The following is a 15,046-nucleotide window of genomic DNA, read 5'->3' on the forward strand; positions in this document are numbered from 1 at the left end:
CTGAAAAATACTCCACGGAAAAAACGGAAAATACCTCCTGTGAAAAATGCCCCACCTAAAGAATCCACCCCCTCCCCATGGAAAATACCCCCTTGTGACAAAAAATACATCCCCGGTGAAAAGAAATTATTCGAAAATTGTCTCCCCACTGGTAATTCCCCCCTCCCACGACACCCCCCTGCAGAAAAATCCCCCGCAAAAATATATCCCTCTCAATAACAAATACTATCTGTAAGCAATAGACAAATTACAAAACATAAAAAGGCACTTAAGCTTCTAAAATGGGGCACTCTGATTGTTTTATTAGTTAGTGAGGGAGGGAGATACCTCAAAGAGTGCATTTAATGCCAAAACTTCCCAGTTCTCATTGAGCCATAAGATAAGTACGGAATTAGTTCTAAGGGAGAGACGAGGAGAGGGTGGAGGTAGCAATTGATTCTTTGAAACTATCTATTGAAATTATTGACTAAATACAATCAGGCGTTCCTCAGATTTTACTGATGTGCCTTTTTGACAACCAGCATACGCATAGTGTATTTTCATTTTTTTTCAACCCCCCATCAATATTCCCCTGAAGTTTTCTATTAGCAACTTAAGCCTTTGTGAGGCCCAGTATCAATCATTCTTAGACCCAGAAGCCATTCCGAAATAAAATCTGGCGATGGCGGATACAGCTACGCTAGTGGCGGTGGTGTCCAAAAAATTTGGCGGCGCGCCGTCAATTGATGGGTGTTTGTTCTACTTTTAGAACAAATATGTCTGAATTTCCTGGTCTTGGAAGTTGCATTTGGTTGACTACTTCATCCCTCAATCCCTCACTCTCTGAGTGAGAGTGAAATAAGCTATTATTTCTCATTGCCTCAAGATTGGATCCTCCCACTTAAGAGTGATATAAAAGTTTTAAAATTAAGCATTTCAACATACTTCTTTCAGAATGAAAGAGCTTATTTTTTTTCCTTCCCATTTCAGCAACTAAGGTACTCTGGTTGTGGAAGTACTTGAACATGGCGGGAAATCATATCAAACGATCAAAGTTTTACTTTAGCCTGTTAGATTTACTTTTTTTTATCTTTTTTACATAGCCAATTTTCATAAAACTTAGTATGTCATTCTTTAAGAGCAGTTACTTCCCAAGTGTTAGTAGACAAAGAAACAACATCTTGTAAAGAAAGACTTTTATATAAAAAGTGGCAACATTTTATAAGGAAAAGCATTATATATTATTAGATTTTTCATTCTGGCTTTAAATCTCAGAGTTTAATTTGAAATAAGTTTTAAATTTGCTATTTTGTCAATTCTCTTGCAGCTTGAAAAGCCAGAAATAAAAATTCAAAACACTTAGCTTGAAATAAAGTCTAGCACTTTCCTTTAAAGCTTTGACAAGCTCGTAGTTATCATGTATAAAAATAAACTTGTTTGAACGGTTTGGAACCATCATAGAACGCCTAGTAGTGACAACTAGTCCTGCACCACTGAATACCCTTTCTACTGCGGCACTTATTGCCGGCAACAATAAAACTTTTTCAAAGAGCTGCAATCCATGGCAGCTGAGTAGAACATTTTTTTTTTTCAGAAGGCAATGGTTGTATTGCTTGCATCCACTAGGACAGGATTTTTTGATCTTCAGGCATGGACTGCCAAGTCTAGATATAACTCCACTTGATGCCAATCACATCATCCTTTTCATAATTGTTCTGCATCATCGCTCTGACATAATTTTGGATCAAGCAGCCACCGGATTTTTATGTATGATCATAAGGAGATTTAGAGTTGCTGCTCATCTGAGAAAAATCACTAGCCATATTCACACAACTGATTGAAGTAAGTGATGCGCTGACACCACCAGAGATTACAGCCTCATCTTAAGGATTTTCGAAGGGCCTCGCCTCTTTGTACAAAAGAACTTCTACTGCACTAAAATTCTCACCACAAGTTGAAGTGGAGGGACCTAGAGTGTTGATTGGACAACTTTGGTTCACGGGAGATGTTATAAAGTGCCTCATGTCAGTCTATAGCACTAGAGTTTCAAACATTTAGAACAAAGATTTCCTTCTTGGCAGTGAACCATCAAGAAGGTTGAGATGCTCAGCAGCTTCATTTATCCTGAATGTTTCGAAATCTAAAAGTGCAGCTGTCGCCATGAGATCATCCCTTGAAAAGCAAAGTTCAAACTTGTTTCTCATTTTTCTTTCAAAATCAAAATACAGCTACAGTTATTTGGCTGCTCTTTAAGGTGAACTTTGTATTGCTCTTGAAGAGGGCCTTTATATAAAATAATACTTTGCATCATACTGTATGTTGCATTTCATTTTGTGGGCAAATCCCGTTTTAGGGACCTGTACTGTTCATATCTTGGTAACACAGAAGCAGATCATCAGTAAACTGCACAATGGGCAACCGGGCATCAGCATCAAGAACCTCATCTAAATCACAGAATCGTTGCTGATGGATTTAATTAGCTGATGGATTGCTGAAGGAATTCATTGCTGATTTAAATTTGATTTTTTTTTTTTTTTTTTTAGAAGGTTGTTAGAAAGACAGAGAATTTGTACATAAGTTTAGTTCTTCCACTTTGTACATGCTTCCATGTACATATGTAAACAAAAAACATTTTGGGTAGGGACAAGGGCTTACTCATGAAATTTTACCGCCTTTTGTAGAATAGCGGCCTTTGGAAATGGTATAGAATTTATAAATAAGGTATGGAAGGAATATCTTGGTAACTCGAAACTCATTTTAATTAGAAAAGATTACATTGTAGCAAATGATAGTCTAAAGTTTGTAGTTGATGAGTAGATTCAAAAATAGTTTGAGAGGATCCAAAATTTTTGTACCATCAAATAGTAGATTTTGCATTATATTTGCCTCTCAATAGTCCCAGAAAATAGGTGGCGACGCATGTGCACTAAAGCCTTTTTGGCAGTGGCACGCTGAAAGATTTTTGGTGGCATGCCACCAGTTTTCGGTTTGAATTCGGAAATTAATCATGTTTCACTTTTTTAATTACATGCCCTATATGTAAACAAGTGGCAACTTTCATAACTAAAAGCCCCTGATCCAGGGGCTGTGGGGTATTGTCATCCCAGGTGCATAGTTATTTGAGTTTTAGACTGATTTAAGCAAAACGCCTATTTCAAGGTTTTGATCAGATGTCTTTGGGTGGAAAAGAGCTAAAAAAAGCTTAAGAGAGAGGTTGATTGCCATCTGATTCTTAAGGAGGGGAATTAACCTCTCGATTTCAATCGAATGAGTCCCATTCAAATCTTTGACGATCACCCCTTCTATACAAAGTTACTGAGTAAAAAAAAAAGTAAATAATGCAATGAAACCTTATGAATTTTTACTATTGGCAAGGCTAAAGCATTGTCACTGATAATAGTCAGGATGTTAAATTAAAGATAGCCTAAAATTGGTTTCCATTTTTAAAGCGCAATAAATTCAGCTTCTTCGTAAATAATAACGTAAATTTCAAATGTTATGGTAGTTTTTATATTATAAACAGGGTATGCAATAAATAATTCAAGATTTCAGCTACATTGAAAGATTAGTCATCCTTTTCCATCTTTTTTGCTTGTTTGTAATTATGAGTTTATGTCAAAATAATAATAAGTTATGCTTAAACAAAGTATTTTGTAAATCCTTTGGTATAAACTTAGAATAATAAGGATTAAAATTTATTAGTTATTTCTGTCTGACTTGAGAGGCTTGTTGAAATAGATTTGTATTTAAGGTATACTTCCTGCTGGATGTTTAAATTTATCTTTTCATCCACAGTTTAAACAAGCTAGTTTTTTTCTTATGTCAAACGGCCCACGGATGACGGATGCTCCAAAAATAGGAAAGTGACCACACCAAATCGATCCTGCACGCCTGTTCAGATGAAAAGGACTAAACTGGGATTGAAGGAAACTATTTACAAGCTTAGCTTTGCAAGCTGTGCTGGCTTATAGTAAAATGGTATTTTCAGTCATCAAGGTGTTTTTGTCACATATAATTGGCTTACAAAGTGCACAAAAAAATTATCTGTCAGTTTAATTAATTTTTGGAACAAGGATTTTCACTGCATACAAACTATATGTTGACTAGTCATAATGTAGGAGCAGATATTAGCTAGTGGATAGATCCCTACGGATCATACAAAAAATTTCTTCGTAAAAACGCAGCAATTTGACTCAAGAGTATTTGAAATAATGGTTATTTTAACAAGGGCCAGAAATGAACAAAATCAACTGGTATCCCTTTGAAAATGAAACATAGCTCATCTAAAACTTGTCTCCATGATTACATTTTTATGCAAGGTCGGCCATGTAATAACAGCCTTTCAATTACCAGGTTGGACTTTTGCTAGAAAATGGAACTTCAAATACGCCTTATTTATCTTTCCAATCCTAAACAGCATTAATGAAGCAAATAAATAAGTAATACGACTAACATCACTTCTTGACTACCCAAGTCCCTGCGTCGGTCCTGCATTGTGTTGCAACAGCTGGATTTGAAAAATTGAAAAGCGCGGAAAAATATGCCTGAAAAGACGTAGTCAGATGGCATTGTTTGTGATCTCTGCGAAGAAAAGACTAATGTATCTCTAAGCAAGGATTTCAAATATTATTGCAAGTCTATAGTATGGTTAACATAAGTTGATTAGTTTCAAGCCCGAAATGGAGACTAAAATTCAGCCAGAATCTATTTGCAAATTATGCTGCTCTTTTGGAGACGCTAGTTCGTTATATTCAATATTTGACACTCTTGTTGCTCTGTCTGAAGAGACAAGTCCAGAACCCATTTTGCCACTCATTTGTGACTTTTTCTCAGTGAAGGTAAATTTGGGAGGTTTTGATTAAGATTTGATTTTACTTAAAAGAACCAAATAAAAATGTAGTATTTTTAGAGTTTTTTTTCTCATGTAGCCTAATGAGCTTGTATCAGACTAAGGAAGCCCTGGACTAGGGTGATAGGCTACTCCCCAGTATTCCAGATATTCATCATATGGCTAATATGGCGGTAAATTTATTTGTGATGCTAATGACTGTTACAGGTCTTTTCAGATTCCAGATGCAATTCTGGATATATTTGCACATTAGAGGGTAGGGATACATGCCTTGTAAATATATAGCCTAGGCTCTAAGAAATTCATGAATTCCTTAGAAAAACTTCAAAACCAAAGGAAAGAAGTAAGGATGTATGTTCTCCCCTTGAAAAATGTGTTAACTATGATTATTCTACATATTATGGAGTTAGAATAGTTTTCTTAACATGTTTGTTATGTCTAGCTAGGCTCCTAAGCTTATAGTACTGGTTGGCTAATTTAAAGATGAGTATGTATACACTGTCAAATTAGCCATCTTGCAGTATTGTCAGTATCCCAATGATAGTCCCCAATCTTAGACCTATATTTTGGTTAGACTCTATATATTGTAAGCATGAATAGCTTAGTTGACTTCTAAACTTGATGTAATGTAGGCCTAGATAGTTTCACATAGCCTAGGTGAGATTAGCAGATGGTTAAGATTAGATGACTAGGTTGCAGTCTAGTAAAACCTTTGGTGAATTTGCTGTTAACAGCATGATTTTGCTAGGATGAAAGTGAATGCATTACTTGATGGCCTTTCTTATGCTTTTTTGTTGTTCAGTCATCAATTCTGGGGGCATTTGCATTTTGAGCCCTTCATAGGGCAACCCAATAGTAAAACAGTCCATAGTTGTAGTAAGTTTAAAAATATGTATGAAAAATAATGGCTAGTGAGAAAAAATTGCTATTAGCATCTGATTCTTGGATTATAATTATTAATTTCCTTAGTTTTAACAATAAATTGTTTTTCAGAAAACACATTTGCAGAATTTTTAAAAAGAGCCTGAAATCACTCAAAACTACCTCATAGTAAAACTGATACAATTTTGATGTTTTATAGCTCTTTAAATGAAGTTTGTTGTCAAAATAATATTTTACTAATAAGGCTAAGGGGAACAATAATTATCATTCTTGAATCAGCCACAAAAAGGTATTCTTTCTCACTTGCCAGTTTGTTTTTTAGAAACATGCTTTTAAACTTATGGTTACTATGGGCTTTCTTGAGCCCTTTAAGGGCTGAAAATGTAATTTCCTCCAGAAGTGACTTGAATTATGAAAAAGCATCAAGTCATATATTCACTTTCATTCTAGCTACATTATGTTATAAAGTAAAAATTTACCAGACTTCATTAACATTAAAACTTAAAAAAGCTATACTTGCATTCTGGCATTTTTATAAATTTTTTGTTTGTTTTTGTTAATAACCTATAATTTAGCCAGTAAAAAAATGAATACATTGCTTGGTACCTTTGTTATGTTCTTTCCAGGTATTATAATCAATCCCAAGGATTTTTTTTAGCCCTTAAAGGGGCTGCAAAAGGTAACTTATCATGTTGTCTATAGTCTTCTCTAATAAGTTAAAGACTTACTAAGCATAGTCTAGACATAAAAATTAGCTTTCAAATGAGTCCTTGAACAACTGTCTTTGATGTTTCAATGCCCTTCTAGCAACATTTTTAAACTTCTGATTTCTGTGGTCTGTTTTAAGCTTCCTAAAGGGTTAAAAAAAAAATCTATCCCACAAGCATTTATTATAATTCAGAAGGGTCTATACCAAGATACAGTTCCAGAAAAAGATATAGAGGAAAATGCAAAAGTTTGTGATACCTTGGATGTAAAGCAAGATTTGTTTTTTGAGGAGGAATTAGAGACAGTACTGAAGGATTAAAAAATAATAAGGCTCCAGGTTCTGATAGTGTGGTAAGTGAGTTTCTTAAATATGGTGGCCCCAAGTTTAGAAATAAGTTACTGAGAGTTATGAATATATTTTTGAAAAAGGATAAGTACCTAACAATTTTAGGAAAACCTTGATCAAACTACTGTATAAGAAAGGTGATCAGAGTGAGTGTTGTTACTATTGAGCCATTAGTCTGGTCTCTGTAGATAGCAAAATACTTAGTAATATCATACTTTTTAGAGTGAGAGATGCTATGTACAAAGTTTTAAGAGAAGAACAGTGCAGTTTTAGGAAAGGTAGAGGACATGTCAACCAAATTTTACTCTTATGTTAATAATTAAGAAGTGCCTTAGCTGTCAAACACATTTGGTCCTCAGTTTTATAGATTATGAGGAAGCATTCAATTCCCTTGACAGACAAGCTTTAGCAAAGGTCTTATCATTTATGGTATACCAGACAAATAAATTAGTGCTATATATGAGAATAATACTGCTGCAGTTAGTGTAAGAAAGGATGTCAGCAGCTTGTTTTTTATTAAATCAGGAGTTAAGTAACGTTGTGTTCTATCTCCCTTTATATGGATTGTTTTGATAGACTTTGTCTTAAGGAGCATAGGAAATGCAATGGGAAACCATGGAATCAAATGGGGAGGAAAAACTCTCCTGACTTAGATTATGCTGATGATTTAGGCATCCTAGATGAAAATGTGAGGAAAATGAATGAACTTTTAGAGGTTTTGCAAGTTCAGGGTGCTAGAATAGGTTTGAAAATTAATGTTAAGAAGACTAAGTCACTAAGGCTAGGAATAAGTGAAGATGAAAAGGTGACATTGTGTTATGAAAAAAGTGATCAGGTGGACAGCTTCACTTACCTTGGTAGTATTATTAGTAAAGATGGTGGGAGCAGTGAAGATATTAAAAGTAGAATAGCCAAGGCTCAGGGTGTTTTTTTGCAATTAAAAAAAGCTTGGAAGAATAGGAAGATAAGTCTGCAAACCAAGATTAGAATATTGGAAGGTGCAGTGATGACAGTGATCAAATATGGCTCTGAAGCATGGACACTCCAAAAAGTGGATGAAGATTTACTAGATGTTTTCCAGAGAAGACACATATAGATTGTTTTGGATACCTGACTGACTGACTATATTTCAAACAGTAGGCTGCATGAAAAGTGTGGTTCAATCACACTTTCTAGGGCTATAATGAAAGAAAGGTTGAGATGGCTAGGGTACATTCTGCAGATGAAGGATGACAGATTGTCCTTTTTGGCCAACTGTCTAGAGCTGAATGGAAAGCAGGTTGTCCTTTTCTGGGTTGGGAGGATGTCATAAAGAAATATTTAAAGAAAATGAGAATTTCCTGGAAGGGTGTAAAGAGGGAGGCTTTGAATAGATTGGGATAAAGGAGGAGTGTGGATAGCTGTGTTGGCCTTATGTGGCTTGTTGCTGGGGTGAGTTGTTTGCAGTAGTAGTAGTGTCCTAAATATGGGCAAAAGGCTGTATAATTACAAGTGTTCAGTAGTAGGGTCTATTATTGACTGTCAGTGCACTTAGTATTAAGCTTCATTTATGGCTAAAATATTCCAGCTATTATCATTCTTATTAAGAAAATTTAGACATATTCAATGGTGGAACAATACATTTTCTAACTGGTATAATAGAGATTCTATGGTGATTTGACTGCTAAAGTGGTGCTTAGCTGTCTTACTACTTGGTATCTTATGCTATTCTGCTTCACAACACCTATCTTAGATTGTGAAGCCTATTTCTTTTCTGCAGGAAATATATCAAACCCAAAAAGAGTAGCATTTTGATTGTAGTATCTTTTTTGAGTTTCAATTCCCCAGAAGGAAACATTATAAAACAAAAAGAGTAAATTTTATAATTACTAATTATATGCTCTTTTTTCTTCTTGAAGTGATGTTTATGACAATTCACTCTACCTTCTAATCTTCCAGATATAATTCTAGACTGTGCACGCAATAAGAATTGATGACATGCTTACTCTACAATATGTAGCAAGTCTTAATTAATCACATGAACATACTCTTTATATTATATTTTTATTCATGTTTCTAAAACATTTTTCGCTATACAATTTCATGTGATTTTGCACAAAACAAGTCTATCATTTCTGGAAAGTGATACTCTTTATTGACAGATTTTTTATATATCTTTTCAAACTTAGCCTTTTTGTGGGTCAAGAAAGATTTACTCAAGAATTGCTTTCAATAGAATAGATGCTGCTACCATAAATATCACATACTTTGTAGGCAAAATCATTCCACAAGAAAAAGACCAAAACAAGATACTCTATTTGAGAAGACTATACCCATTTATGGTGATGAATAAGAAATTATAGATTGGCAGAGAGTGCATCAAAATGAAAACTGAATATCCATCATTTACTGGCTATACATTGTGACAAACAAACAGCTGGTTTTTGTCAAGTGAACTGGTCCCAGTTTTACATCAAATAGCTGATAAAAATAACAGGGTTGTCCTGCAATTGAATATTTTCTAACTTTCTTATGCATGCCTAGTTTTATTTGTGTTTGCAACATATTTAGTATACACCAAACAAATACTCAGCATCTACTCTCCCAGTTCTGATTTTCACAACCAAGGGTATAATGGACACCAGTTCCAAATTAACCACACCAAGTGTCCATTATGTCCCTGTGTTCCAGGTATGTGGTCATTTATAGCAACTTTTCATAGATCTCTCTCTACAGAAATTTGGTAAGAGATTCAAATTTGTTATCTGTTGCTCAAATTAAGCCAAAATGATAAGTTTGTGATGGTTCATTTGGCTGTGAAAAAATCAGAACAACATAAAAGTTATTTGCAATACTGTAAAAAAACATGCCATGATCTTCCTTAAATAAAAAGCTTTGCAATAGCATATGGCCTTAAAAAGTAATAGTAGGACAGGAAAGATTTACAAGGTTTGTCTGGAAAGTAAAAAAAAAAAACAATCAATTTAACAACATTTATTGAGCCAATTGTTACAATTTTTAACAAAAAACTTCCAAAATAGGCTCCTTCTGCATCAATGCACCACTGCTGTAACAATTTCCAAGCATTGAAGGCATCATGGTATGCATTCTCCAGAATGGCCTTGAGAGCCATGGTGCATGCTGCTTGGATTCCCTCTTTTGCCTCAATATGCTCGCCTTTATCAGCCTTTTCAGGCAAGGAAGCAAAAAAAAAGTTCAAGGCAGCATATCTGGTCTGTAGGGTGGCTGCAGAAGCATTGGGATGGCAGCCTTATTCAGATAGCTGTTCATGTAAAGGCAGTGTGAGCTGGGGCATTATTGTGGTGCAACTTCCAGTTGGCTGCAATGTCTTGTCAGACCCATTTAGACCCTTTGTTTGAGTCTCTTGAGCACTTCCCCATAAAATTTGGCTTTGATGGTTTGCCCAGCAGGAACAAATCCATGGTAGATGATTCCTTTGATGTAAAAAAAGGCAATGAGCACTATTTTCACTTTGGATTTGCTCATTCTTGCTTTTTTTGGGTGAGAACACACCAACGTGTACCACTTGGAAGATTGCCCCTTTGTCTTGGGATCGTCCTCAAAGATCCAGGACTTGTCACCTCACCTGTGATTACACTAATCAAAATTGGGGGTCTCTTTCACATATGCTAAAATTTTCTTGCCACACTTTTCCTTGCAGCAATTTCAGGTCATCACTGAGCATTTTTGGGACCATCTTTGTGCATGCCTTGCACATCAAATGCACCAGCACAATGTCGCAAACAATAGATTTAGGTAAATTTGACATTTGGGCAATTAAACGAATGCTTAGTCGATGGTATGAGTTCAAAACTGTGTACACACAAGCCACATTGTCAGTATTTGTTGAAGGTATTCCAGCATTGTCTTCATTGGCAACCTCTTCCTGGCCTTCCAAAAGGGCCTGGTGCCACCAAAACGCATTACTTCTTGCTAAAGTAACATCTGGGTAAGCCTGCTTGATTATATCAAACGTCTTTGTTGGAGATTTAGCGAGTTTCACACAGAATTTAATTGCATACCTCTGCTCTAACGAATGCTGCATTTTTAGCTTCCACCAACCACAGAAATGTGTCACGCGAAAATGCCTGTCCTAACTTCCAGTGCTTGGAGACAACTGACAAGTCGTTTGTTGGTTAGCTGGGAACGTCCTCCACTGAATCCAGTTGGCATGTGCATGCTTCAAAGTACAGTCATGGCAGAAGAAAATCATTCCTACTACTTTTCAGACAAACCATGTATGAATAGATACAGCAATTAGCTGGAAGAAAAAACAAGGCACCAGACATAATATTAAAAGATTTCGTGTAAAAAATGGCACTTCTGGATTTTATTTTAAACCAATCTCCACCCGACCCCCCAGAACATTTTTTTTGTGGATCTAAAAGATTTGATCTTCACTGTGCTGTTTTGCAACCTCCATCTTTGTTTAAAAAGAGATACAGAAAAAAGGGATTCAACAAGAAAATTAAGTTAAAAATAAATGGAAGCATGAAAGACAACACAAGCTATTCTAGGCAAAAAAAAATTAGTTGGCCAATATTACAAAATAGAATGCTTTGAACATTTGTATTCCTTAGAACACTTTGGTATTTTGCACATTTAATCTGTCTCTTTTCAATCAATTGATACATTCTTAGATTAAATTATGCAGTAACTAAACACGTTTTAATTTTTGTTCTTTGAGTATTTGAGTTTAATTTGTTTTGTTTTTTTCTCTCTCTTTTAGATCAGTAATGATCATGACATTCTTCAGTGTATTTGTTTTGACTGTATATCAACAATACAGCAGTGGAAAACATACTTAAACAGATGCTGTGAAGCCCAGCTGACATTGCCTGAAGTAAGATTTTGTTTCTACTATGTTGGCCTCTTTGGTAAGGATGGTCAGCATTTAGCCAATGGACTGTATGCATCCTACATTGTGTTTTTATGGACCTCAACTTTTTCTTTCAAATTAACTTAGATTGCTTATTCAGAAACCTAATGAAAGATCTAGAATTTAATATGCTTTGACTTTCTTAATGATTTTTTTTCCTGACAAGAAATAATTGTTTGTTTTGCCTCTTAAAAATTGCCTCTAAAAAAGTTTTGAAAAAATAAAGTTTTGCCTCTTAATATATTAGTGGAGAAACTTGTCAGTAAATTCAATATTGAATCTTTCCTGGTGAAATTTTGCCTCCTTCTTATCAAATAGATCAAAAGTAGTCTTAATCCACGAATCATGCTAAGGAATTGCAAATGTTATGCAACAATGACAGATGGAAATTTGTTGATTACCTAACAGTTGTTGAAACTTGGCTCGTAATTTAATAACCAACCCTATGAGCATTCTCAATAAAATTAAAGATGGATGTATTGGACTTAGACATGAGAGTATACCCTTCCAAGTCCATGATAATGCCAATGTGTTTCCCCAATCCTCACCCTGTTTTCTTAACCCTATCCCTCCTAAAATAGCTGTGTCCTCCTTTAAATTACTTGGTGTCACAATCTCTTCTAATCTAATTTAAGGCAGAATATCCATGTTAAAGATATCATCCATAGAACTAATGCGTCTATCTCCCTCCTTAAGCTCCTAAGTAAATTTAGTGTCCCCATTCCCTTGTCCAGTTTGGCACCCTGATATCTTCTGCAGAGAAACAGAAAAAAATGGAATCCATCCGAAAAGAGTTTGGCAAGTAATTTTCAAAGAAGAGAAGATGCCATACTCTCTGCTTCTAAGAAAAGCTAGATTTGAAATCCTTGAGCACAGGAGAGTTATGTTGTGTCTTTGTTTTGCAAAAAAAGTGCAGTACCAGACCTTGACACAGAGTGTATTTTCTTCCAACATCATCCTCAATCCAGATTCTAGCTGCCTCAAGCTGTTTCCAGACCCACTCCTATTCTGTCCCCAGTTTTCCTCCAGATATGAAAAATATCCCCTTCATCACAGAGGAAATAAACGAAGTATACCACTAGTTTCTCTTTCTTTATGGAATAGTGATGCTGTCCAGATTTTTGTATTTACTCACTTGTTTCAGCCCTGCCCCCTTCTGTTATGTGTATTTATATTGTTTATAGTTTATTTTGACTAGTTTTTATCTTTTTAACTTTTCAGTTGACATTTTCTAGTTAAATTATAGACTGACTAATGATTATCCATTCTGATTTTTCCTTGTTTGTTGAAGTTATGGCATTCTTTGCCAGTTTCCAGTTTTTGTATTTTTTATCATATTTTTGACTCCGAAATACGAATTCGACCCTATTGGGCTTGTGATAGTGTACTGTCCTAAAGCAGTTAAAGTAAATTTGAAATGGGTGTCCTTGTGGGAAAAAGTAAAGTAGCGCTGTTATTTTCCGATAAACATGATTGGAAATCTCTAAAAGGTTTCTTCTCACTGCTTTATTACCATTCTTTTACTGGAATTGTTATCCCTGACTTGGGTGTTTTCATAACTAGGCGTTCTCTGGTTGATGTATCTTTACTTTTCTTATGAATTTGCAATGAAATTGTGATTAAATAGCAGCACCATACTTTCGTTTACTGTAAGAAAATGCAGAATAAAAATGGAAAAACTTTAGTGAAGAAACTTGACATGTTGGCACTCAGTGTAGGGCTCTTGGACTTGAATTCTCTCACCTTTGACAGTCTTTCAAAAATAATCAGGATAATAATTGACTCAATTCAACAGGAGACTTTGGTCTGCGTCTTCGAACCCATTCCACCTTACAGTAACTAGCAGTTGAAAACATTTCTCAGATATGTCTCGACAGAGCTGCACAACTTATTCTTAAGAGATGTTTGGCTTGCACGTATAATCAAAAGAAATTCAGTGGTGTTACCTCAGGACTTATGGATCAATTGAATGCTAAAAAAACTTGGATTCTGTATTTTTCTTGGCTTGCCCTGATTACTCTAGTAGGACTCTTAGGGCTGGAAAAACAGTTATGCTTTATTAAAGCAGCATGATGGAACTGAAAGGCACAGTCATTGCATGTCAGCATTAACTGAATTTAACATACTTAGTTTTGATGCTTCCAGTCTTGAGTGAATGGTTTAGTGGATTTCAGTACCTTAAGAATTTAAAAACAAATAGATATAATTTTTTTTTTACATTATCTGCTTTCTTGGTTGCCAGGATCCTGTTTAGAGGGATCTTGGCTAATCAGACGTTTCTGGAAAAGAACAAATAGAGGCTGGAGATTTTCCGGATTAGATACTAGATCAGAGATTAGGGAGAATAAAAATTTTCCATGTCTGGAAAATGGTCTAGTGGATTAATAATCCACTAGACCTACTATCTAGTGGAGTAATAATTTTATTACTGCTTTGCTAGCAACAATCTCTGATTGTTTTACAGCAAGTCGGCCTGTGTAGCAAAATAGTTATTTGGTAAAATTAAATTAGCCTCTTTAATCTAACCTGTTCACGCATTGGAAAAATTGTTGTTCTTTGTAAATTGCTATTAAAGCGACTTCAAACTGAAGATTTGCTGATTTAAAAAGCACCTGTACTGATTTCTGGGACATTAAAAACGCTACATGGAAAGAGAAATGATAACGAGAGGAACAGCATAAGCAGAAATCCAACTTTTTTTTTCAGTTAATATTTTGTGTTAGTGTATAGTGTATATTTTAGTAGTGTTGACGTACGATAAGAATAAAGCTGTAGATGTTGTGTCGAGAAATTTTAATAATAGATGATATAAAAGAAACTCCAGAGAGAAAATATCCATAGTCAAACTTTTTTTTTTTTTGGGGGGGGGGGTAAAAACCCAGCGCACTAGGTCATGCAGCAAACATCATAGTCGACAAAGTTTTCACACTGGCACAGGACTGGATCACCTAGAGGCAGATGGTTTCTGTGCACTCAATGCAGACTGACTTCAGCATGAGCCTCCAGTCAAGATTCAAGCTCCTCCATTCATCCTGTGTGCATGTAATCAGGAGGAAGGAACATACCAGCTCGTTCCCTGTTTCCCAGAATCTTGAAATTTTCGTGTTTCTTGTGGAGATTTTTCCCACGTATTTTGCCTACTTTTGTGTTTTGTTGAAGTTATGCTACCTTTTGAATTTTCACAGGAAAATCCTTCGCGCTTACCTTCCTGCATACGTATTTAAATACCAAAAATTACATGGGCATAATATCATACTTAGGGGGAAGGGCAGGTTTAAAATAAAATGAGTTTCTAGGTCTAAATTCACTGGAAATTTGGTAAGAGAAGTGGTTTCACACCATAAACTAGGGGGTGAAGCCACTTGCCTATGTCTGGCTAGGGATGTAATGTACATTTTTGTGT

The 15,046-nt window shown here is 35.3% G+C and overlaps 1 protein-coding gene across 1 annotated transcript in view; it reads left to right on the plus strand.

Annotated features, from left to right (window-relative positions):
* Positions 1–4,552: 4,552 nt before the first annotated feature.
* Positions 4,553–15,046, plus strand: part of LOC136036259 (zinc finger protein 711-like) — a 34,856-nt gene continuing 24,362 nt past the window's right edge. The window contains exons 1-2 of the mRNA XM_065718391.1: positions 4,553–4,817; positions 11,494–11,607. Coding sequence (XP_065574463.1) covers positions 4,659–4,817; positions 11,494–11,607 — 273 coding nt within the window. The 5' untranslated portion in view covers positions 4,553–4,658. The remainder of the gene's footprint in view (positions 4,818–11,493; positions 11,608–15,046) is intronic.

Source organism: Artemia franciscana, chromosome 15 (assembly GCF_032884065.1).
Source record: "Artemia franciscana chromosome 15, ASM3288406v1, whole genome shotgun sequence".
NCBI classification, from domain to species: domain Eukaryota; kingdom Metazoa; phylum Arthropoda; class Branchiopoda; order Anostraca; family Artemiidae; genus Artemia; species Artemia franciscana.